Here is a 25,000-nt window from a genome sequence, read left to right on the forward strand (position 1 = left end):
ACATATTTTTATCATTTTAAGTATATATGTAGTATCTAGTAACATTCATAATAAAATGTAATATTTACATATTTTGATGATGCTGTAAGTGTATATGTAATGTAGTAACATTCATAATAACATTTACATATTTTTATAATTTTAGGTATATATGTAGTATCTAGTAACATTCATAATAACATGTAATATTTACATATTTGGATGATGCTGTAAGTATGTATGTAATGTAGTAACATTCATAATAACATTTAACATTCACATATTTTTATAATTTTAAGTACATATGTAGTATCTAGTGACATTCATAATACCATGTAATATTTACATATTTGGATGGTGCTGTAAGTATATATGTAATGAGTAACATTCATAACAACATTTAACATTTACATATTTTTATAATTTTAAGTATATATGTAGCATCTAGTAACATTCATAATAACATGTAATATTTACATATTTGGATGATGCTGTAAGTATATATGTAATGTAGTAACATTCATAATAACATTTAACATTCACATATTTTTATCATTTTAAGTATATATGTAGTATCTAGTAACATTCATAATAACATGTAATATTTACATATTTGGATGATGCTGTAAGTGTATATGTAATGTAGTAACATTCATAATAACATTTTACATTTACTTATTTTTATAATTTTAGGTATATATGTAGTATCTAGTAACATTCATAATAACATGTAATATTTACATATTTGGATGATGCTGTAAGTATATATGTAATGTAGTAACATTCATAATAACATTTAACATTCACATATTTTTATCATTTTAAGTACATATGTAGTATCTAGTAACATTCATAATACCATGTAATATTTACATATTTGGATGGTGCTGTAAGTATATATGTAATGAGTAACATTCATAACAACATTTAACATTTACATATTTTTATAATTTTAAGTATATATGTAGCATCTAGTAACATTCATAATAACATGTAATATTTACATATTTGGATGATGCTGTAAGTATATATGTAATGTAGTAACATTCATAATAACATTTAACATTCACATATTTTTATCATTTTAAGTATATATGTAGTATCTAGTAACATTCATAATAACATGTAGTATTTACATATTTGGATGATGCTGTAAGTGTATATGTAATGTAGTAACATTCATAATAACATTTTACATTTACTTATTTTTATAATTTTAGGTATATATGTAGTATCTAGTAACATTCATAATAACATGTAACATTTACATATTTGGATGATGCTGTGAGTATATATATGTAATGTAGTGACATTCATAATAACATTTAACATTTACATATTTTTATCATTTTAAGTATATATGTAGTATCTAGTAACATTCATAATAACATGTAATATTTACATATTTGGATGATGCTGTAAGTGTATATGTAATGTAGTAACATTCATAATAACATTTAACATTTTCATATTTTTATAATTTTAAGTATATATGTAGTATCTAGTAACATGCATAAAAACATGTCATATTTACATAATTTGATCAATTCAAGCATACGCTGTCGCATTAATTTCACAGACGCATCACAGCGTTCACTTTCCCTTCAACAACAACAAGACCACTAATCATGGCAGACTTGATGAGAGACAACAAAGACTACTTTGGGACAAACGATGATCCAGAAACTTCTGTTTTTGAGCCTGAATGTAAGAAAGACGATCTACAAGTTTTAGAAGCCGTGTACGAAACAGATGGCGCTTTAGTCAAACACTAAGCATCGTGTAGCAGTATTGCTAAGTGCTAAACAAAATATACAAACATAATAAAACACTCACTTACTGTACAATGTCTGCTCTCACTGGGATAAAGACTGATGGGATGTTTACATCAACAATTCATCATAATCCTCACAAAGGGTTAAAAAAAAAAAGTTTCTCCGGGTCTAAGTTGGATGTCAAAGTTGACCAACTTGTGGGTTTATGTCCACAACCTTCTACTATCCATGTGAGAGACATGATTTATAATCTAGAATTAACTTTCACCAACTCGGAGGCGATGCAGCAGCTCAATATGTCAATATAGCAGCATGAGCTAGTTCGTTTGGCTAAAATAGTCAGTCTGCGTTAGCACTTATAATAACAAAATCACTAATACTTGTTAATATTCTGGTCATGACATGTAAATAGAGTATTGTTGGCACTTGTTGGATGTTTTTTTATGGGTGGATAGTGTATTCTCATTATCTGCATTGATAGCCACCTCTTACTTGCCGTTTTTTACGATTTAGAATGCATTAAAAAATCTTGTCTAACGTCCATATTGATGAAGTGTGTCTCTGCTTATGTCAACAAACAACGTAGCCGTGGCAACGAAGAGCGAGCTCGCCAAAAAAACCGAGTCCCCGTCGAAGAGGAGCGGTCCAAAACCGGCTTTCCGCCAAACTCGGCCCACCCAGCATCATTCGGTTCCCAGGAGGAGACTCACAGGTGACTCCGTCAGTCCAACTGTCAATAGGATCATGTCTGCCATTTTCCATTCACTGCCAGAACCGGGAAGCTGGTTGGACTTTCCAACAAAACTCTTCCTCCCTCATGAATTAGTACTTTTTATCAAGTCTGGATGTATTTAGCCGGTGTCGTGCACGGCGGGCTAGTTTTTGCCTCATCCCTCACTAGTCTTGGATCTCGCAGGATTCTCACAAGAATGAGGCAACAACTAGCCCGAACCCACTGTGTTTATATTGAAGTCACAATATGTCTAATACTGCAAATACTTTTTCCAGTCGTTTCCATTGTGCATGATTTGTGTTACAATAAAAATAAGCATGTCACCTTCATTTGTTGTTATTTCCTTTTAATTTGGTTCCATCCTTTTTCACAGGATGTCTCTTTCCAACCCTTTTTGTGTTTTCTCCCTCCGCATGCTTCAGATCTTTTCAATATTCTCTCCATTGTTATCTCTACCTTACCTTCCAGATTGTATTGTTTAACCCTGTAAGACCCAAATATAGAAAAACTTAAAAAATTTAAATTAAAATTGACCTTTCAGATGTTGTTGTAGGAGGCATTTGGTGCAGAAATTGAAAAGTAAAAAAAAAAAAAATGTTTATGTATGTTTTTAGAGAAATGTTGTAATATTATTCTATTAAACAAGACAAGAGGCAAAGAATTAAACAGAGACAGAATTAAATTTGGACTCAATATTGAGGAGAGTCGTCTGTACGCTGTACCCTTGTCCAGTATCTCAGCACGCTCTGACAAAATATGGCACGCCTCCTTCTTTTATTTTGGACCCTCCCCGACCACATGGCCACCAATGTTTCCAAAGCACAAAGGTTCGTAAAATAGTTCAAAAAGAGGTCCGTAAACTAGTTCAAAAAAGTTCCATAAAATACTTCAAAAAGAGGTCCATAAAATAGTTCAAATAGAGTTCGTAAAATACTTCAAAAAGAGGTCGTCTGGAAATTGGGCAGATCCTGCCATCTCTCCGCTTTGAAGTCCTTGGGTTAGAAAAATATATTTCTGTTGATTACCATACATGAGAGAGAACAGAAACCCCTTCATGTGGCTTTCCCCCTTACACAGTGGAGATTTACGAGCCTTCTTCTTGGTAGGTTTCAAAGACAGCTTTTGTCTTCTCGCCGGGCCCTCAAATGTAACACAAAGTTTTTGTGATAATTTAGAAACAATTATTCTAACAATTGCAACATTGTGCTTTGATGGGAGCAGAATGTCTGTATTTGTACTCACGCTGTATGAACAACTAAGGGTTCATTTGCAGGGTTGATTACTATTAATAATAATTTTAATTTTAAAATCAGTCCAATTTGACAAGAACACAACACAAGGGTAGAATGTATACTATCCAATACTTCAGGCAGTGATGTAGTGGAGGGAATACAACCTGTTTGAGCCCACTGCAACAAGCCAGCTATTTTGACTACCACATTCACCCAGTGTTGTATAATTGCAACAATTATATAACAAGCTCTAAATGAAATTTGATGCATCCGTTCCACAATAACTACATATGTACATGCTCTAGACATTGTAATAACAACCCCAAAAAATATAAAAGACATTTTACTTTACTTGAATCTGATGAAACCAGTCCAAATAGATTTTGTTCGAAGGAAACCTTGAGAGGTTGTGTGAGTTCATGGCCAGAAGGCGTGACTTATAAACAAATGTACGATCCAATAGCCTTGTGAGATTGAACAATAGGACCCAATGACTATGTAAATGTGGTAAAAAAATTTTTTAAAAGTATAACAGATTGTTTTTTAGGATGGTTAAATGTAACGTTGTAATATTACAACAAGGGGTGTTACAGGGTTAATTATGACGTACCTTTATACTGGAGGGTAACTGACGCCCGAATTTTCTCTTGCAGAAGCACTTTCAGATGGTCGTCAGCCGCTCTCGGTTGCTCGGCGGTCCTGCGACAGAGCCTTGGTGAGTGAATCGCTCGTGACTACGGCATCAAAAGTCATTATGAATAATAAAGGACGGAACCTACTAACCTCTTAAGGCCCAAGCTGTTTGTTTACATGCTTTTTTCTTAATTTCTCTTTGCTATTTGGGCTTATTGGACCCTAATTAGAATAAAAACTAAGAATCATCTTTTGATATGATGCACTTAGTCCATAAGTACACAAACGTGTACTTCATGTTGAGTGACATGCTAATTCTTATTTTTACACTTTTTTTTTTCCAAATTCCATTGTATGTTATACTCTCCTGACACCACCAGATGGCAGTAGAAGTGTCCACATAAGCACATAAGACCCCAATTCAGTAGTGTACACAATTTTGGAAATAAGAGCTAAAAGGTGCTGTCCACGCATGTGGCCAACTAAGCCTTAAGGTGAGTTTTGGCCTCGTCCATCAAAGCATGAGTGAAGAATTCGTCATCGACGTGAGGACCTGATAGGTTTGAAAAAGAAAGAGACGATGCAGTATTTTCTGCGGATAATGCCTCTCCTTGATGCATCAGTAACATGCAGGGTTCTCACAAGAATGAGGCAGAAACTAATCCGGACCTACTGCAGGTCCTCTTTAAGTGTGGAGCTGCGAGTTTCACCTGAGCCTCTTATTTCATTTGGCTTTTATAATAGCTGAAATTTTAAAATTTAACTATTAAATTAAATTACATTTATTTTAAATGTATTAAATTTCCCACGGAAATTTTGATGGGCCTGCTATTTGTGCCCTGGACCTCTGACCTCGTGGTGCCGAGTGTCTGAATGTGCGAGTTTTTAGGTGAAACTATACAAAAAGAGCTACAGAGCTAGCCTAAAACATTAGCATGCACACATTAAAATGCTAACACTTAACATGCCATCGTTAGCACACATGCTAACAGCTAGCATGTCTCACATATCAAGTAATATGTCCAGGGTGTACTCCGCCTTCCGCCCGATTGTAGCTGAGGTAGGCTCCAGCGCCCCCCGCGACCCTGAAGGGAATAAGCGGTAGAAAATGGATAGATTAGATGAAAAACTTAGCATGCTTAAGTTAGCATGCTATCCTTTTCATGCTAACAGTTAACAAGTGTCACATACCAAGTTATATGACTCTGGGGTAAACGGTAGCAAAATTTAGCTCAAAAAGTTAGCATGCTAACGTTAGCATGCTAACAGTTAGCTTGAGTCACATAGCAAGTTATATAACTCTAAAAAATAAAATGATGTCCTTTAAATACAATGTATAACAGGGTGTTTTTATTGGCCCTTGGTAGGTCGTAAGAATTAAGGTTCAAGGTTCAAGGGTTTGCCCAACCAGTCTACATGTGCTTTGTGGACTTGGAGAAGGCATTGGACCGTGTCCCTCAGGAAGTCCTGTGGGGAGTGCTCAGAGAGTATGGGGTCTGATTGTGGCAGTCCGCTCCCTGTATGATCAGTGTCAGAGCTTGGTCCGCATTGCCGGCAGTAAGTCGGACCCGTTTCCAGTGAGGGTTGGACTCCGCCAAGGCTGCCCTTTGTCACCGATTCTGTTCATAACTTTTATGGACAGAATTTCTAGGCGCAGTCAAGGCGTTGAGGGGATCCGGTTTGGTGGCTGCAGGATTAGGTCTCTGCTTTTTGCGGATGATGTGGTCCTGATGGCTTCATCTGGCCAGGATCTTCAGCTCTGACTGGATCGGTTCGCAGCCGAGTGTGAAGCGACTTGGATGAGATTTAGCACCTCCAAGTCCGAGTCCATGGTTCTTGCCCGGAAAAGGGTGGAGTGCCATCTCCGGGTTGGGGAGGAGATCTTGCCCCAAGTGGAGGAGTTCAAGTACCTAGGAATCTTGTTCACGAGTGAGGGAAGAGTGGATCGTGAGATCGACAGACGGATCGGTGCGGCGTCTTCAGTAATGCGGACGCTGTATCGATCCGTTGTGGTGAAGAAGGAGCTGAGCCGGAAGGCAAAGCTCTCAATTTACCGGTCGATCTACGTTCCCGTCCTCACCTATGGTCATGAGCTTTGGGTTATGACCGATAGGACAAGATCACGGCTCTGTCATCCGGGGGGAGCTCAAAGTAAAGCCACTGCTCCTCCACATCGAGAGGAGCCAGATGAGGTGGTTCGGGCATCTGGTCAGGATGCCACCCGAACACCTCCTAGGGCACGTCCAACCGGTAGGAGGCCACGTGGAAGACCCAGGACACGTTGGGAAGACTATGTCTCCCGGCTGGCCTGGGAACGCCTCGGGATTCCCCGGGAAGAGCTGGACGAAGTGGCTGGGGAGAGGGAAGTCTGGGTTTCCCTGCTTAGGCTGCTGCCCTTGCGACCCAACCTCGGATAAGCGGAAGAAGATGGATGGATGGATGGATGGATGGTTCAAGGGTTTTATTCGTCACTTGCAGAATACACCACAGTGAAATGCTTTTTTCCATGTTCTTCAGATATTGCGTACAGTGGGATCCAAACACTAGTTGCTGAATCTAATATACTAAATACAAAAAATACAACAATTTGAATAGCTCTGATGTACATTAACTACAAGACAATAACTTGCACAATAAGTCTAGATATGGTAGAAGTATCAGTACAAGTAAAAGTACAGTAGTCACATACAGTACCAGTGCAATGTCAAATAGTATAACAGTATATACAGTATAGGAAGTAATAAATATGAAGGTGTCTACACTTCTTTTGGCAGTTGAGTAGTGACAGTAGTATGAGCAGAGGTAATGGAACAGTATGACTTCTTTATACTCTTGTTTTTACATTTTTTACAGTCATTGAATGAAGAGTATTGGAGTCCGGTAATTACAGTGGTAAGTAAAGTGATTCTTGTGCGTGCGGTTTTGTGCAATTGTGATAAGTGTTAATCAGCGGTGCAGTTGAGCAGTCTGATGACTTGGGGATAGAAGCTCCTTCTGAGTCTCTCCGTGTTGGCCATGAGCAGAGGTGGGTAGTAACGCGCTACATTTACTCCGTTACATCTACTTGAGTAACTTTTGGGATAAATTGTACTTCTAAGAGTAGTTTTAATGCAACTTACTTTTACTTTTACTTGAGTATATTTATAGAGAAGAAACGCTACTTTTACTCCGCTACTTTTATCTACATTCAGCTCGCTACTCGCTACTAATTTTTATTGATCTGTTAATGCACGCTTTGTTTGTTTTGGTCTGTCAGACAGACCTTCAAAGTGCCTGCCTTACTGGTGACGTTTCACTCCGTTCCACCAATAAAATGCAGTCACTAGTGACGTTTGACTCCGTTCCACCAATCAAATGCAGTCACTGGTGACGTTGGACCAATCAAACAGAGCCAGGCGGTCACATGACCTGACTTAAACAAGTTGAAAAACTTATTGGGGTGTTACCATTTAGTGGTCAATTGTACGGAATATGTACTGTCCTGTGCAATCTACTAATACAAGTTTCAATCAATCAATCAAAAGTGTGAAGGAAAAAAGACACGTTTTTATTTCAACCGTACATCCCGTCAAAAGCCTAAAGACTGACTGCACAGTTCCTGTCTTCACAATAAAAGTGCCGCTCCATCGCGCCTGCACTTACAAAATAAGAGTCTCCGAAAGCCAGCGCAAACAAGCTAGCAAGCTACGGAATTTGCCGCCAATGTATTTCTTGTAAAGTGTGTGAAAACGAATATGGAAGCTGGACAAATAAAATGCCAAAAACCAACCACTTTCATGTGGTATTAGACAGAAAGGAGGAACTTTTCTTCTCCTCCATTTGAAAACGTGGACGTTACCAGCACTATACTGTCTGATTACAATCAATGCAAGTCATCAGAATCAGATAATACACCAACTTATATTCTTGGCTTCATGAAAGAAAGGAATCCGTATGTTAAACATGCATGTATATTCATTAAAACACCTTTAACATGTAAACAAAAACGGCAAACTAAATAAATATAAATGATGTACTGTATATATCAATTTATGTGTATATAAATATATATATATATATATATATATATATATATATATATATATATATATATATATATATATATATATATATATATATATATATATATATACATATATATATATATATATATATATACATACATATATATATAAATACATACATATATATATATATATATATATATATATATATATATATATAAATATATATATATATATATATATATATATATATATATGATATGTGTGTGTATGTTACTCATCAGTTACTCAGTACTGGAGTAGTTTTTTCACAACATACTTTTTACTTTTACTCAAGTAAATATTTGGGTGACTACTCATTACTTTTACTTGAGTAATAAATCTCTAAAGTAACAGTACTCTTACTTGAGTACAATTTCTGGCTACTCTACCCACCTCTGGCCATGAGACTCCGGTAGCGCTTGCCTGACTGGAGCAGTGAGAAGAGGCAGTTGCTTGGGTGGCTAGAGTCCCTCACTATCCTCTTGGCCTTGGATCTACACCGCCTGGTGTAAATGTTGCAGATGGTTGTGAGCACACCTCCGATGGTGCGCTGGGCTGATCTGGCCACTCTCTGCAGTCTGTTGCGGTCGTGTGCGGTGCTATTCCCAAACCAGGAGGTGATGTTTCCAGTCATGACACTCTCTGTTGTGCATGAGTAGAAGTTTCTGAGGATCTTGTGGTTTAGTTCGAACTTTCTGAGTCTCCTGAGGAAGTAGTTGTGTGTGGTCCAGGACAGGTCTTCTGATATTGTCACTCCGAGGTATCTGAAGTTGGTCACTCTCTCAACCGGCGTCCCGTCTATGCTTAGTGGACTGTAGTTCCTTGCCCCCCCGTCTCCTAAAATCCACTATGATCTCCTTGGTCTTGCTGACGTTCAGGGCGAGGTGGTTCTCCTGACACCATAGTGCCAGGTTCTTCACTTCACTCAGGTAGGCCGTCTCATCGTTACCGGAGATCAGGCCCACCACAGTTGTGTCGTCAGCAAATTTCACAATGGAGTTGGTGGTGTTTTAGCCACACAGTCATGTGTGTAGAGTGAATAGAGGAGGGGGCTCAGAACGCAGCCTTGGGGGGGCTGTTGAGGATGATGGGTGATGAGGTGCAGTTCCCTGCTCTCACCACTGCCTGTCAGGAAATCCAGGAACCACTGACAGAGGGTTGAGTTCAAGCCCAGGTCCTTGAGCTTGATGACGAGCTTGGATGGGACTATGGTGGTGAATGCTGAACTGTAGTCTATGAACAGCATTCCCCTGCCTTTTGTCCAGGTGTGTCGTGGCGGTATGCAATACGTGTGCGATTGCATCGTCGGTTGACCTGTTTGGGCGGTATGCAAATTGCAGGGGGTCTATAGTGGGTGGGAGGGAGGAGCATATGTGGTCTTTGATTAGCTTCTCAAAGCACTTCATGGCTATGGGGGTGAGGGCTACGGGGCTGTAGTCGTTGAGACAGGCAGGGGCAGATTTCTTTGGAACAGGGACAATGGTGGATTTTTTCAGACAGGTGGGGATGACGGACTATTCAATTAATTGTATTAATTATTATCATATTAATGCTGTCAAACTATACTTTTATAACATCTGATCAATGACACTTTAGAATTTGGATTAATCACAAGTATTACAAGAAGTAAAAACTTGCTTGCATGATTTTACTGAATTAGAACCTTTCAATTGAATTAAAAAAGACCCATACTTAAATGATATTATAGAATAATATATGAAATAATCTGCGTTTATGCATGATTTCCATGATTAATCGCATGAGTTAACTCATACTTTTTTGACAATTTTCTGTGTCACCTATAGCTAACGTAGATGTTTTTTTGCTCATAATAGATTATATTTGTAAAAAGCACTTTCCATTGAGTAAACAACCTCAAAGTGCTACAGTGTATTAAAAAAGATAAAAATACAAAGATAATACAAAGAAAAACTAGAAAAGCCTAATAGCTAGTACTGGTATGCATGTATCTAAAAAAAAAGTTTTTTTTAAAAAGAAGGGTTTTTAAGCCTAAAAGCATCCACAGTCTGTGGTGCCCTCGGGTGGTCAGGGAGAGCGTTCCACAGACTGGGAGCGTGTATCGATGTCGGCTAATTTAAGCAGATTTAGCATCTTTAACATACAAAATGTTTTCAAGTGGCCCCCCGCATCCTTCCACATAACTGAAACTGGTAAAGTTTGGAGACCCCTGGTGTATGTTTTATGTTAATGTCAATGTTGGCGTAAACTACCACAAATAACTCTGTGACTCTTAAAAGATAACAAAAGACGTGTGTTAGGATACGCACATTGGAGCCAGTTCTCTTGTCACAACACGAGATGTTTGTCACCTCCAGCTCATCCGAGCTGACATATTTCATAATTGCACGCCTTTTGCCCTCATATTTCATGTCATTATTTTATGCAAAGGCTGCGTTGGCTCGGTGGTTAATGGGTTTGTTTGCAGGAGTGATTTGCCTAAAGTCACTGAGTAGGCGTTTAGTCACCCTGTGACATTTCTCCTGCGACTATTTCACTTCTCATAATGACAGCCATTTATGCATCTCATAAATGTCATGGCTGCACAGTACAGAGTACGGTTTGTGCTTGAAAACTGCTCTGCTTGTGTGCAAGTCTGTCCATAGTCTCCTGCTGACATGTTAGAACCATAAAAACTATCTCAGGGTGTGAGAACCTCAGGGAGTGGTCTCCTGCTGACATGTTAGAACCATATGAACCATCTCTGGGTCTGAGAACCTCAGGGAGTGGTCTCCTGCTGACATGTTAGAACCATATGAACCACCTCTCGCTCTGAGAACGTCAGGGAGTGGTCTCCTGCTGACGTGTTAGAACCATATGAACCATCTCCAGCTATTAAAACCTCATGGAGTGGTCTCCTGCTGACATGTTAGAACCATAAGAACCACCTCTGGCTCTGAAAACCTCAGGTAGTGGTCTCTTGCTGACATGTTAGAACCATATGAACCATCTCCAGCTATTAAAACCTCATGGAGTGGTCTCCTGCTGACATGTTAGAACCATAAGAACCATCTCCAGCTATGCGAACCTTAGGGAGTGGTCTCCCGCTGACATGTTGGAACCATATGAACCATCTTGACCTCTGAGAACCTCAGGAAGTGGTCTTCTGCTGACATATTAGAACCATAAGAACCATCTAAGGGTCTGAGAACCTCACTGATTGGTCTCCTGCTGACATGTTAGAACCATACGAACCATCTCCAACTATGAGAACCTCAGGGAGTGGTCTCCTGCTGACATGTTAGAACCATATGAACCACCTCTGGCTCTGAGAACCTCAGGGGGTGGTCTTTTGCTGAAATGTTAGAACCATTAGAACCATCTCCAGCTATTAAAACCTCAGGGAGTGGTCTCCTGCTGACATGTTAGAACCATACGAACCATTTCCAGCTATGAGAACCTCAGGGAGTGGTCTCCTGCTGACAGGTTGGAACCATATGAACCATCTCGACCTCTGAGAACCTCAGGCAGTGGTCTCCTGCTGACATGTTAGAACCATAAGAACCATCTCAGGGTGTGAGACCCTCAGGGAGTGGTCTCCTGCTGACATGTTAGAACCATATGAACCATCTCAGGGTGAGAACCTCAGGGAGTGGCATCCTGCTGACTTGTTAGAACCATATGAACCACCTCTGGCTCTGAGAACCTCAGGGACTGGTCTTCTGCTGACATGTTAGAACCATAAGAACCATCTCAGGGTGTGAGAACCTCAGGGAGTGGTCTCTTGCTGACATGTTAGAACCGTATGAACCATCTCTGGGTCTGAGAACCTCAGGGAGTGGTCTCCTGCTGACATGTTAGAACCATAAGAACCATCTGGGGAACTGAGAAACTCAGGGAGTGGTCTCCTGCTGACATGTTAGAACCATAAGAACCATCTCCAGCTATTAAAACCTCAAGGTTAGACATGTTAGAACCATAAGAATCATCTCCAGCTATGAGAACCTCAGGGAGTGGTCTCCTGCTGACATGTTGGAACCATATGAACCATCTCAGGGTGTGAGACCCTCAGGGAGTGGTCTCCTGCTGACATGTTAGAACCATAAGAACCATCTCCAGCTATGAGAACCTCAGGGAGTGGTCTCCTGCTGACATGTTGGAACCATATGAACCATCTCGACCTCTGAGAACCTCAGGCAGTGGTCTCCTGCTGACATGTTAGAACCATAAGAACCATCTCAGGGTGTGAGACCCTCAGGGAGTGGTCTCCTGCTGACATGTTGGAACCATATGAACCATCTCGACCTCTGAGAACCTCAGGCAGTGGTCTCCTGCTGACATGTTAGAACCATAAAAACCATCTCAGGGTGTGAGACCCTCAGGGAGTGGTCTCCTGCTGACATGTTAGAACCATATGAACCATCTCAGGGTGAGAACCTCAGGGAGTGGCCTCCTGCTGACTTGTTAGAACCATATGAACCACCTCTGGCTCTGAGAACCTCAGGGACTGGTTTTCTGCTGACATGTTAGAACCATAAGAACCATCTCAGGGTGTGAGAACCTCAGGGAGTGGTCTCTTGCTGACATGTTAGAACCGTATGAACCATCTCTGGGTCTGAGAACCTCAGAGAGTGGTCTCCTGCTGACATGTTAGAACCATAAGAACCATCTGGGGAACTGAGAAACTCAGGGAGTGGTCTCCTGCTGACATGTTAGAACCATAAGAACCATCTCCAGCTATTAAAACCTCAAGGTTAGACATGTTAGAACCATAAGAATCATCTCCAGCTATGAGAACCTCAGGGAGTGGTCTCCTGCTGACATGTTGGAACCATATGAACCATCTCAGGGTGTGAGACCCTCAGGGAGTGGTCTCCTGCTGACATGTTAGAACCATAAGAACCATCTCCAGCTATGAGAACTTCAGGGAGTGGTCTCCTGCTGACATGTTGGAACCATATGAACCATCTCGACCTCTGAGAACCTCAGGCAGTGGTCTCCTGCTGACATGTTAGAACCATAAGAACCATCTCAGGGTGTGAGACCCTCAGGGAGTGGTCTCCTGCTGACATGTTGGAACCATATGAACCATCTCGACCTCTGAGAACCTCAGGCAGTGGTCTCCTGCTGACATGTTAGAACCATAAGAACCATCTCAGGGTGTGAGACCCTCAGGGAGTGGTCTCCTGCTGACATGTTAGAACCATTTGAACCATCTCAGGGTGAGAACCTCAGGGAGTGGTCTCCTGCTGACATGTTAGAACCATATGAACCATCTCAGGGTGAGAACCTCAGAGAGTGGTCTCCTGCTGACATGTTAGAACCATATGAACCATCTCGACATCTGAGAACCTCAGGCAGTGGTCTCCTGCTGACATGTTAGAACCATAAGAACCATCTCAGGGTGTGAGACCCTCAGGGAGTGGTCTCCTGCTGACATGTTAGAACCATATGAACCATCTCAGGGTGAGAACCTCAGGGAGTGGTCTCCTGCTGATATATTAGAACCATATGGACCACCTCTGGCTCTGAGAACCTCAGGGAGTGGTCTCCTGCTGACATCTTAGAACCATAAGAACCATCTCAGGGTGTGTGAACCTCAGGGAGTGCTCTCCTGCTGACATGCTAGAACCATATGAACCATCTCTGGGTCTGACAACCTCAGGGAGTGGTCTCCTGCTGACATGTTAGAACCATAAGAACCATCTGGGGGTCTGAGAGAGTCAGGGAGTGGTCTCCTGCTGACATGTTAGAACCATAAGAACCATATCCAGCTATTAAAACCCTTAGGGTTAGACATGTTAGAACCATCTCCAGCTAGGAGAACCTCAGGGAGTGGTCTCCTGCTGACATGTTGGAACCATATGAACCATCTCAGGGTCTGAGAACCCCAGGAAGTGGTCTTCTGCTGACATGTTAGAACCATCTAAGGGTCTGAGAACCTCACTGATTGGTCTCCTGCTGACATGTTGGAACCATACGAACCATCTCCAGCTATGAGAACCTCAGGGAGTGGTCTCCTGCTGACATGTTGGAACCATATGAACCATCTCAGGGTGTGAGACCCTCAGGGAGTGGTCTCCTGCTGACATGTTAGAACCATAAGAACCATCTCCAGCTATGAGAACTTCAGGGAGTGGTCTCCTGCTGACATGTTGGAACCATATGAACCATCTCGACCTCTGAGAACCTCAGGCAGTGGTCTCCTGCTGACATGTTAGAACCATAAGAACCATCTCAGGGTGTGAGACCCTCAGGGAGTGGTCTCCTGCTGACATGTTGGAACCATATGAACCATCTCGACCTCTGAGAACCTCAGGCAGTGGTCTCCTGCTGACATGTTAGAACCATAAGAACCATCTCAGGGTGTGAGACCCTCAGGGAGTGGTCTCCTGCTGACATGTTAGAACCATTTGAACCATCTCAGGGTGAGAACCTCAGGGAGTGGTCTCCTGCTGACATGTTAGAACCATATGAACCATCTCAGGGTGAGAACCTCAGAGAGTGGTCTCCTGCTGACATGTTAGAACCATATGAACCATCTCGACATCTGAGAACCTCAGGCAGTGGTCTCCTGCTGACATGTTAGAACCATAAGAACCATCTCAGGGTGTGAGACCCTCAGGGAGTGGTCTCCTGCTGACATGTTAGAACCATATGAACCATCTCAGGGTGAGAACCTCAGGGAGTGGTCTCCTGCTGATATATTAGAACCATATGGACCACCTCTGGCTCTGAGAACCTCAGGGAGTGGTCTCCTGCTGACATCTTAGAACCATAAGAACCATCTCAGGGTGTGTGAACCTCAGGGAGTGCTCTCCTGCTGACATGCTAGAACCATATGAACCATCTCTGGGTCTGACAACCTCAGGGAGTGGTCTCCTGCTGACATGTTAGAACCATAAGAACCATCTGGGGGTCTGAGAGAGTCAGGGAGTGGTCTCCTGCTGACATGTTAGAACCATAAGAACCATATCCAGCTATTAAAACCCTTAGGGTTAGACATGTTAGAACCATCTCCAGCTAGGAGAACCTCAGGGAGTGGTCTCCTGCTGACATGTTGGAACCATATGAACCATCTCAGGGTCTGAGAACCCCAGGAAGTGGTCTTCTGCTGACATGTTAGAACCATCTAAGGGTCTGAGAACCTCACTGATTGGTCTCCTGCTGACATGTTGGAACCATACGAACCATCTCCAGCTATGAGAACCTCAGGGAGTGGTCTCCTGCTGACATGTTTGAACCATATGAACCATCTCAGGGTGTGAGAACCTCAGGGAGTGGTCTCCTGCTGACATGTTAGAACCATATGAACCATCTCTGGGTCTGAGAACCTCAGGGAGTGGTCTCCTGCTGACATGTTAGAACCATAAGAACCATCTGGGGGTCTGAGAAACTCAGGGAGTGGTCTCCTGCTGACATGTTAGAACCATAAGAACCATCTCCAGCTATTGAAACCTCAGGTGTAGACATGTTAGAACCATAAGAACCATCTTCATCTATGAGAACCTCAGGGAGTGGTCTCCTGCTGACATGTTGGAACCATATGAACCATCTCAGGGTCTTAAAACCTCTGGAAGTGGTCTCCTGCTGACATGTTAGAACTATAAGAACCACCCCAGAGTCTGAGAACCTAATGGAGTGGTCTCCTGCTGACATGTTAGAACCATATGAACCATCTCGACCTCTGAGAACCTCAGGCAGTGGTTTCCTGCCGACATGTCAGAACAATATGAACCATCTCCAGCTCTGAGAACATTAGGTAGTGGTCTCCTGTTGACATGTTAGAACCATAAGAACCATCTGGGGGTCTGAGAACCTCAGGGAGTGGTCTCCTGCTGACATGTTAGAACCATAAGAACCATCTTGGTTTGCTCTTTCACTGTGTGGAAAAGACTGCTGAACAAAAGTAAACCCTGAGGGGGACTAAGACTTGTCACAGTCCAAGTTGAACTAGTCAAAGGTTACACTTTGCTTTATTCCTTTATGTTTGCACTTCACAGGACGGTCGATCCCGCAGCCCCGACAAGACGAGCTCCGCGCCGAGGCATGCCACTTCTCTCAGTCGCCGTGGTTACCACGAGCATGAGGACAGTTCAACCTCCATCACCAGTTCCGGTTCAACGGCTCCTCGCAGACCCATGTGTAGGCTGCCATTCCTCTAGTCTAGTACAGGGGTCCCCAAACTTTTTGACTCGGGGGGGGCACATTGGCTACCTGTCTGTGTGTGTGTGTGTGTGTGTGTGTGTGTGTGTGTGTGTGTGTGTGTGTGTGTGTGTGTGTGTGTGCGTGCGTGTGTGTGTGTGCATATATATATATATATACATATACACATATATGCATATACATACGTATGCACATATATGCACACATATATACACGTATATACACAGGTATACACACATACTGTATATATACACATTAGAGATGCGCGGTTTGCGGGCACAACCGCGTAGTCCGCGGATTATCCGCGGATCGGGCGGATGAAATTAAAAAAAATTAGATTTTATCCGCGGGTCGGGTCGGGTCGGGTGGTTGAAATAAAAAACAATTAGATTTTAAATAGATTCAGGCGGGTGGCAGTTAAACCAATTCGGAAATATATATACATATTTAAATGTTGTTACCCACATACGAAAAACGAGCAGACACCTGCAGCATATGCCACAACAGAAGAAAAAAAAAAAGAGAGATGGACACTTTTACGGAGCGGAGAAGGGACGCCTCGCCGGGGTCCGGGACCGAGGCCCCTTCCCCCGAGAGGGCCCCACCGGGAGCCGTAGCTGAGGCGATCCGTGAGAAGGGCCCGACGCACGTCCAGGGTCACCACCGCGCCCACCGCACCGACACCCCGCCTCGTCCGCCTTCGCCGCGGCCGGCGTCACGCGCAGCAGGTAAGCAGCTTACCTGCCCGCCACCCCTGTGGCCGGGGGCTCGTAACAGGGGTCACTCCGCGCGCTCCGCTCGCGCAGCTTACCTGCCCGCCACCCCTGTTGCCGGGGGCGCGTAACAGGGGTCACTCCGCGCGCAGTGCGCTCACGAAAGGGGTGGGGCTCACCCTGGTTGATATAGACAGCAGCTAGGACGGTGGCCATGGAAGTCGGAACCCGCTAAGGAGTGTGTAACAACCCACCTGCCGAATCAACTAGCCCTGAAAATGGATGGCGCTGGAGCGTCGGGCCCATATACCCGGCCGTCGCCGGCAGCGAGACGCGCTTGGAGGTGCGCTCAGCGCGGCTCCCATATGATTGCGCACTGGTGTGCGTCTGGGTCGTGACAGCGTGGCACGCGAATGTCTGTGCTGCATTGGATCAGTCTCCTTTCTTTAACAGGCAAAAGCTTTATAACCTCACTAATGCCTTGCATCGTCTATATTAGATATATAACAACGGGCGGGTGCGGGCGGGCGGATGCGGTTCTGATCAAATGTTAGATCGGGTGGATTGTGGATGGTTGACGACTTTCTGATGCGGTTGCGGATGAAATAATTGCCTATACGCGCATCTCTAATACACATATATACACCTATATACATATATACATACATATATGTGTATATATGTATGTATATATATATACATACATATGTATGTAAATGTGTATATGTATGTGTATGTATGTATATATATATATATATATATATACATACGTATGTATGTAAATGTGTATATGTATGTGTATGTATGTATGTATGTATATATATATATATATATATATATGTGTATGTATATGTATATGTGTATATATGTGTGTATGTATGTATGTGTATATATACTGTATGTGTGTGTATATATATGTATATATGTATGTTTGTATGTATGTATGTATATATGTATATGTATATATATATATATATATGTATATATGTTTATATGTGTATATGTATATATATGTATATATGTATGCATATATATATATATGTATATATATGAATGTATGTATATATGTATATATATATATATATATATATATATATATATATATATATGTATGTGTATATATGTATGTATATATCTGTGTGTGTGTGTGTGTGTATATATATATATGTATATATTAAGACATTGATTCCTCCCACCAAACACGAAGGTGAATATGTTCTTGTATGTTTGTGGTGTGTCAGCATGCCGTGCTGCGATGCGGGCAGAGTACAGGACGGGTCGAGCTGCCACCATGACAGGTATAGTACATACCGTATATATACAGGTATAGTACATATATATACCGGTATAGTACATATATATACAGGTATAGTACATATATATACAGGTAAAGTACATATATATACAGGTATAGTACATATATATACAGGTAAAGTACATATATATACAGCTATAGTACATATATATATACAGGTATAGTACATATATATATATACAGGTAAAGTACATATATATACAGGTATAGTACATATATATACAGGTAAAGTACATATATATACAGGTATAGTACATATATATACAGGTAAAGTACATATATATACAGGTATAGTACATATATATACAGGTATAGTACATATATATACAGGTAAAGTACATATATATATAGGTATAGTACATATATATACAGGTATAGTCGCCATCTCTGCCGTTGACTTCTGCACGTGACAAACTTCACCCTCCTTTGTCCTCCAGCGGTGTCAGAGCCCGTGCGCTCCCGTTCAGCCCGCAGCGGCCACTCCACGCCCCGTACCCCGGGCTCCAGCGCCGTCACCCCGGGGACGCCTCCCAGCTACTCCTCGTCCTCCAGGACCCCGGGGACCCCTCGCTCCCTCAGCCGGATTTCCCAAGAGAGGAGGGTGGCGGTGGTGCGCACCCCGCCCAAGTCGCCCGCCACCACGCCCAAGCAGCTTCGCATCATCAACCAACCTCTTCCTGACTTCAAGCGGGTCAAGTCCAAGGTCGGGTCCATAGACAACATCAAGTACCAGCCCAAAGGTGGACAGGTAACACTCAAACGTTGCTTCTCCTCCACCTGTGTCTAACTTCCTCCATTTAGGTATAAATAGGTGTTCACTTCTATTGCCTGCTAGCTCCCTTACAGTGGTAGTGATGTGTCGATCCATACTGAAGTATCGATAGTATGCTCTAATATCGATTCTCAAATCAAAATATCGATACTTTTGGTACGTTAGTACTTTTTTCACCAAGGGGCACATACCGAAAAGTCAAAGTATATACGGGGGCCATATTGATATTTTATTATTTACTGTTAAAAAAAAATGCTAAAAGCAGATATGGTGTCAGCTTTGTATTATTGATGATTATTTATAATTATGAGTTATAACATTTCAATTTTTTCTCATCTCATTGTAATTTGTTTCCTCTTTTTTTCTTACATTTTTACTATTGTTTGTTTTCCATCTTGCAATATTAATAAAATGATCGTGTAACTGCGTAACCGAGTATGTCAAAAATTCTGCCTGTCCAAAAATATGAATGTTCAGTTACACATTTAACAATGTTTATTATGGTATTGTATTTTTATTAAATAATTCATAAGTTTGTATTGTATTATTTTATACTCAGCCAACCAAACTTTGTTTTTTAAAGTTTTATATTTTAAGTACATTTTATTTTTTATTTAATATTTTAGATCAGGTGTGTCAAAACGTTTACCACGAAGGGCTGCATGCTAAAAACTCAAGTATGTGGGGCCATTTTGATGTATATTTTTTTAAATGCTATGTACATACACACATACATACATATATACACACATACATATGTATGTACATATATGTATATATATATATATATATACATGTACATATATACATGTATACACATATATACATACAGTAAGTATATACATACATACATATATGTATGTGTATATATATATATATGTATGTGTATATATATATATATCTATATATATATATATATATATACACACATACATATATGTATGTATGTATATACTTACTGTATGTATATATGTGTATACATGTATATATGTACAAACCCCGTTTCCATATGAGTTGGGAAATTGTGTTAGATGTAAATATAAACGGAATACAATGATTTGCAAATCATTTTCAACCCATATTCAATTGAATGCACTACAAAGACAAGATATTTGATGTTCAAACTCATAAACTTTTTTTTTTTTTGGAAATAATAATTAACCTAGAATTTCATGGCTGCAACACGTGCCAAAGTAGTTGGGAAAGGGCATGTTCACCACTGTGTTACATGGCCTTTCCTTTTAACAACACTCAGTAAACGTTTGGGAACTGAGGAGACACATTTTTTAAGCTTCTCAGGTGGAATTCTTTCCCATTCTTGCTTGATGTACAGCTTAAGTTGTTCCAACAGTCCGGGGGTCTCCGTTGTGCTATTTTAGGCTTCATAATGCGCCACACATTTTCAACGGGAGACAGGTCTGGACTACAGGCAGGCCAGTCTAGTACCCGCACTCTTCTACTATGAAGCCACGTTGATGTAACACGTGGCTTGGCATTGTCTTGCTGAAATAAGCAGGGGCGTCCATGGTAACGTTGTTTGGATGGCAACATATGTTGCTCCAAAACCTGTTTGTACCTTTCAGCATTAATGGCGCCTTCACAAATGTGTAAGTTACCCATGTCTTGGGCACTAATACACCCCCATACCATCACACATGCTTGCTTTTCAACTTTGCGCCGAGAACAATCCGGATGGTTCTTTTCCTCTTTGGTCCGGAGGACACAACGTCCACAGTTTCCAAAACCAATTTGAAATGTGGACTCGTCAGACCACAGAACACTTTTCCACTTTGTATCAGTCCATCTTAGATGAGCTCAGGCCCAGCGAAGCCGACGGCGTTTCTGGGTGTTGTTGATAAACGGTTTTTGCCTTGCATAGGAGAGATTTAACTTGCACTTACAGATGTAGCGACCAACTGTAGTTACTGACAGTGGGTTTCTGAAGTGTTTCTGAGTCCATGTGGTGATATCTTTTACACACTGATGTCGCTTGTTCATGCAGTACAGCCTGAGGGATCGAAGGTCACGGGCTTAGCTGCTTGCGTGCAGTGATTTCTCCAGATTCTCTGAAACCTTTGATGATATTACAGAGCGTAGATGGTGAAATCCCTAAATTCCTTGCAATAGCTGGTTGAGAAAGGTTTTTCTTAAACTGTTCAACAATTTGCTCACGCATTTGTTGACAAAGTGGTGACCCTCGCCCCATCCTTGTTTGTGAATGACTGAGCATTTCATGGAATCTACTTTTATACCCAATCATGGCACCCACCTGTTCCCAATTTGCCTGTTCACCTGTGGGATGTTCCAAATAAGTGTTTGATGAGCATTCCTCAACTTTATCAGTATTTATTGCCACCTTTCCCAACTTCTTTGTCACATGTTGCTGGCATCAAATTCTAAAGTTAATGATTATTTGCAAAAAAAAAATATGTTGTCTTTGTAGCATATTCAACTGAATATGGGTTGAAAATGATTTGCAAATCATTGTATTCCGTTTGTATTTACATCTAACACAATTTCCCAACTCATATGGAAACGGGGTTCGTATATATATATATATATATATATATATATATATATATATATATATATATATATATATATATATATGTTTGTATACATATGTATATATGTAAAGACAAAGTTTGTGTTATAGGTGACTATATATATTATTATTATTAGTTAAAAAATGTCAGCTTTTTCTCATGACATTCCAATTTTTTGCTCTTTTTTCTTACATTTTTAAACAACTACTTACATAGATATGTTTTTATTTGGAGATATACACAGAGAGACACGTTACATATATTTGCACAAAGTATTGGAGCGTTATCTAGGTCTATAGTATATATATATATATATATATATATATATATATATATATATATATATATATATTTATTTATTTATTTATTTATTTATTTATTTATTTATTTTATTTATTTTATTTATTTTATTTATTTTATTTTATTTTTTAAACAAATTTTTGATAATTATGTACCAATTTAAATTTTGAGATGAATAAGAATAGCAATCTGTTTGTGTACCCCAACAAAATAACGTCTTTGTGTATTTTTTTTTAATGTTTTCCTTTAAATTGCTACCGTAGGCCACGTATCAGATCGGTACTTGAATATTTTTAGAATTTTTTTTGTGACTTTATTGCAATTGTTTTTACAAAATGATACAATATCTTGTCCTTTAACATTATTTTTTTTTAATAAATAATGGAAGAACAACAAAGAAATCATTCCCACCAATCATATACAGAAAATCATACTCACTAACTGTGCTTGAATAGTTTGTAAGTGGAAAGAGACGATGCTGGTAAACATATATAATTGAATTGATGAAAACAGGCTCCTAATAAAGGTCATCACTAAAGTTAAATCCTAACATTAAAAGCCAGTTGGAATGTTTTTGACACATCATCATTCCCTCCCACCACACTCACCTGTCACCTGTCATTGTCACCTTAGAAGCACATCATGGCAGCTGAGGCCAACCACGAGGCCTCCTTTTGGATCTGGAACTCGGTGCTCCGAATCATCTCCTTTACTTTGTGTCTGTCAGCGACTCCCAGCATGACCTGGACCCAAGGCCTGCTGGTACACCTCAGCACTCGTCCATGCCGTATTTGCACTGTGCTGCTGGAACGACAACACCCAAAAATAGTGATGGATATTCGTTTTTTTATTTGTATTTTATTGAGCTTCACTCCATAAAAATGCAGCCAAAGGTCAAATAAGGCTCTGAAGGAATTTTTAAAAGGGAACTGCACTTTTTTAGAAATGTTGCCTATCATTTAAAGTCCTTATGTAAAACATGTACACCTATTTTTTATTTGTATGCATTCTAAATCGTAAAATATGGCAAGTACGAGGTGGCTAACAATACAGCTATTGCAATTACTTTATTACATCCAAAAAGTGCCAAAAATACTCCATTTATATGTCGTGACCTGAATATTAACAATTATTAGCGATATTGCTATTATAAGCGCTAACGCAGAGGAACTACTTTTAGAGCGCTAACTAGCTTATGCCGCTATTTTGACATATTAAGCTGCTGCATCGCCTCTGAGTTGGTGAAAGTTGATTCTAGATTATAAATCATGCCTCTCACCTGGATAGTAGAAGGTTGTGGACATAAACCCACAAGTTGGTCAACTTTGACATCCAACTTAGACCCGGGGATGGCGAGAAAGACAGGAAAAGACAATGGTTTGTGGAAACTTTTCTTTTTTTTTGTATCTTAATTGTTCAGGTGAAGAGAACGATATAAACATCCCATCAGTCTTTATCCCAGTGAGAGCAGACATTGTACAGTAAGTTATTGTTTTATTATGTTTGTGTATCTTGTTAAGCACTTAGTAATAATGCTATGTGATGCTTAGTGTTTGACTAAAGCTGCATCTGTTTAGCACACAGCTTCTAAAACTTATAGATCATCCTCCTTATATTCAGGCTCAAAAATATATGTTTCTGGATCATCGTTTGGCCCAAAGTAGTCTTTGTTGTATCTCATCAAGTCGGCCATGATTAGTAGTCTTGTTGTCGTTAAAGGGAAAAGTGAACGTTGTGATGCGTCTGTGAAATTAATACGCCGCCGTATGCCTAAAATGATCAGAATATGTAAATATGATATGTTATTATGAATGTTACTAGATACTACATATATACTTACAGCAACTTGTTGGAGGTTTTTTATAGGCGGAATAGAGCGACCCTTATTATCTCCATCGTAAGCTGACTCTTGCTAACGTTTTGTGGAAGTTGCGTCCTCGCAGTCCCACTGTCAGACACGGCACAGGAGCCAAGCGTGCAAGTTTTAACAAGGTTTTAATATACATAGGTTTTTATCACGGACGTGACTTTTCAGTCACGTCCGTATCCTCTCTCTCCTCCTGCTCCCGGCCGCTTACTGTTAAAGACAACAGATGATTTGATTAACACGTACCACCTGTGAAATCTAATCACCTGCCAGCTGTGTCTCGCCGTCAGCACTGCCACACCCCCGTCTGATGGTGCTCTGTCCTCAGCACCACGGACAGAGGCGGTGACCTTTGCTCCTGCAGACAACGCTGGCCACATCTCCCTCCACACGTTTATTTACGAATTAGAATGTATAAAAAAGAAAAACAAGTCTTCTTATCTTGCATAAAGATTGTGAAAGATAGACATAATTACAAAAAAAAGTGCAGTTGTCTTAAAAGTATACCACACATGATGTGTTCAGTGCTCGAAATTGAGTCCATACATAAAATCAGGCCACTGCATCCTACGCAATAATTAGCAGAACTGCATGGCAGCAGCAACCATGGGGCTTTTTAATTAGCAGTTATAGTTTGCTTGGCAGTCAACATGTTGAGTTAAAAATATGCCCAATAAATCAAAAAGGCTGCAACGTCTCCCACGTAGTGGAGGGTCTTATGTAACATAGAAGGAAGTTGGCAGCCACTTCCTGTCTCTGCTGCCTTCAGCTCCTACAAACTGCACATTGTCATTTTAATGTCATCATAGTTGTGTTGTTTATCCAGATTTCTCCAAACTAGTCCCAAACCTTTGTGCTGTCACATTTATGGTATTCATATTTCAGTATCGATCTGCACATCACGACGGGTGTAGATAAAAATAAAACATACATAACATTCAAATAGAGATTGACCGATATGGGCC

General features: G+C 40.6%; 1 protein-coding gene across 4 annotated transcripts in view; it reads left to right on the forward strand.

Annotated features, from left to right (window-relative positions):
• map2 (microtubule-associated protein 2) overlaps positions 1-25,000 on the forward strand; it is a 305,408-nt gene that overhangs the window by 253,387 nt on the left and 27,021 nt on the right. For all 4 annotated transcript variants that reach the window (XM_072914441.1, XM_072914442.1, XM_072914440.1 and 1 more), the window contains 6 exons: positions 2,341-2,466; positions 4,373-4,434; positions 7,206-7,244; positions 16,360-16,501; positions 18,477-18,533; positions 18,988-19,298. In XM_072914441.1, coding sequence (XP_072770542.1) covers positions 2,341-2,466; positions 4,373-4,434; positions 7,206-7,244; positions 16,360-16,501; positions 18,477-18,533; positions 18,988-19,298 — 737 coding nt within the window. The remainder of the gene's footprint in view (positions 1-2,340; positions 2,467-4,372; positions 4,435-7,205; positions 7,245-16,359; positions 16,502-18,476; positions 18,534-18,987; positions 19,299-25,000) is intronic.

The sequence above is a fragment of the Nerophis lumbriciformis genome, linkage group LG13 (genome assembly GCF_033978685.3).
Source record: "Nerophis lumbriciformis linkage group LG13, RoL_Nlum_v2.1, whole genome shotgun sequence".
In the NCBI taxonomy this organism is placed as follows: Eukaryota; Metazoa; Chordata; class Actinopteri; order Syngnathiformes; family Syngnathidae; genus Nerophis; species Nerophis lumbriciformis.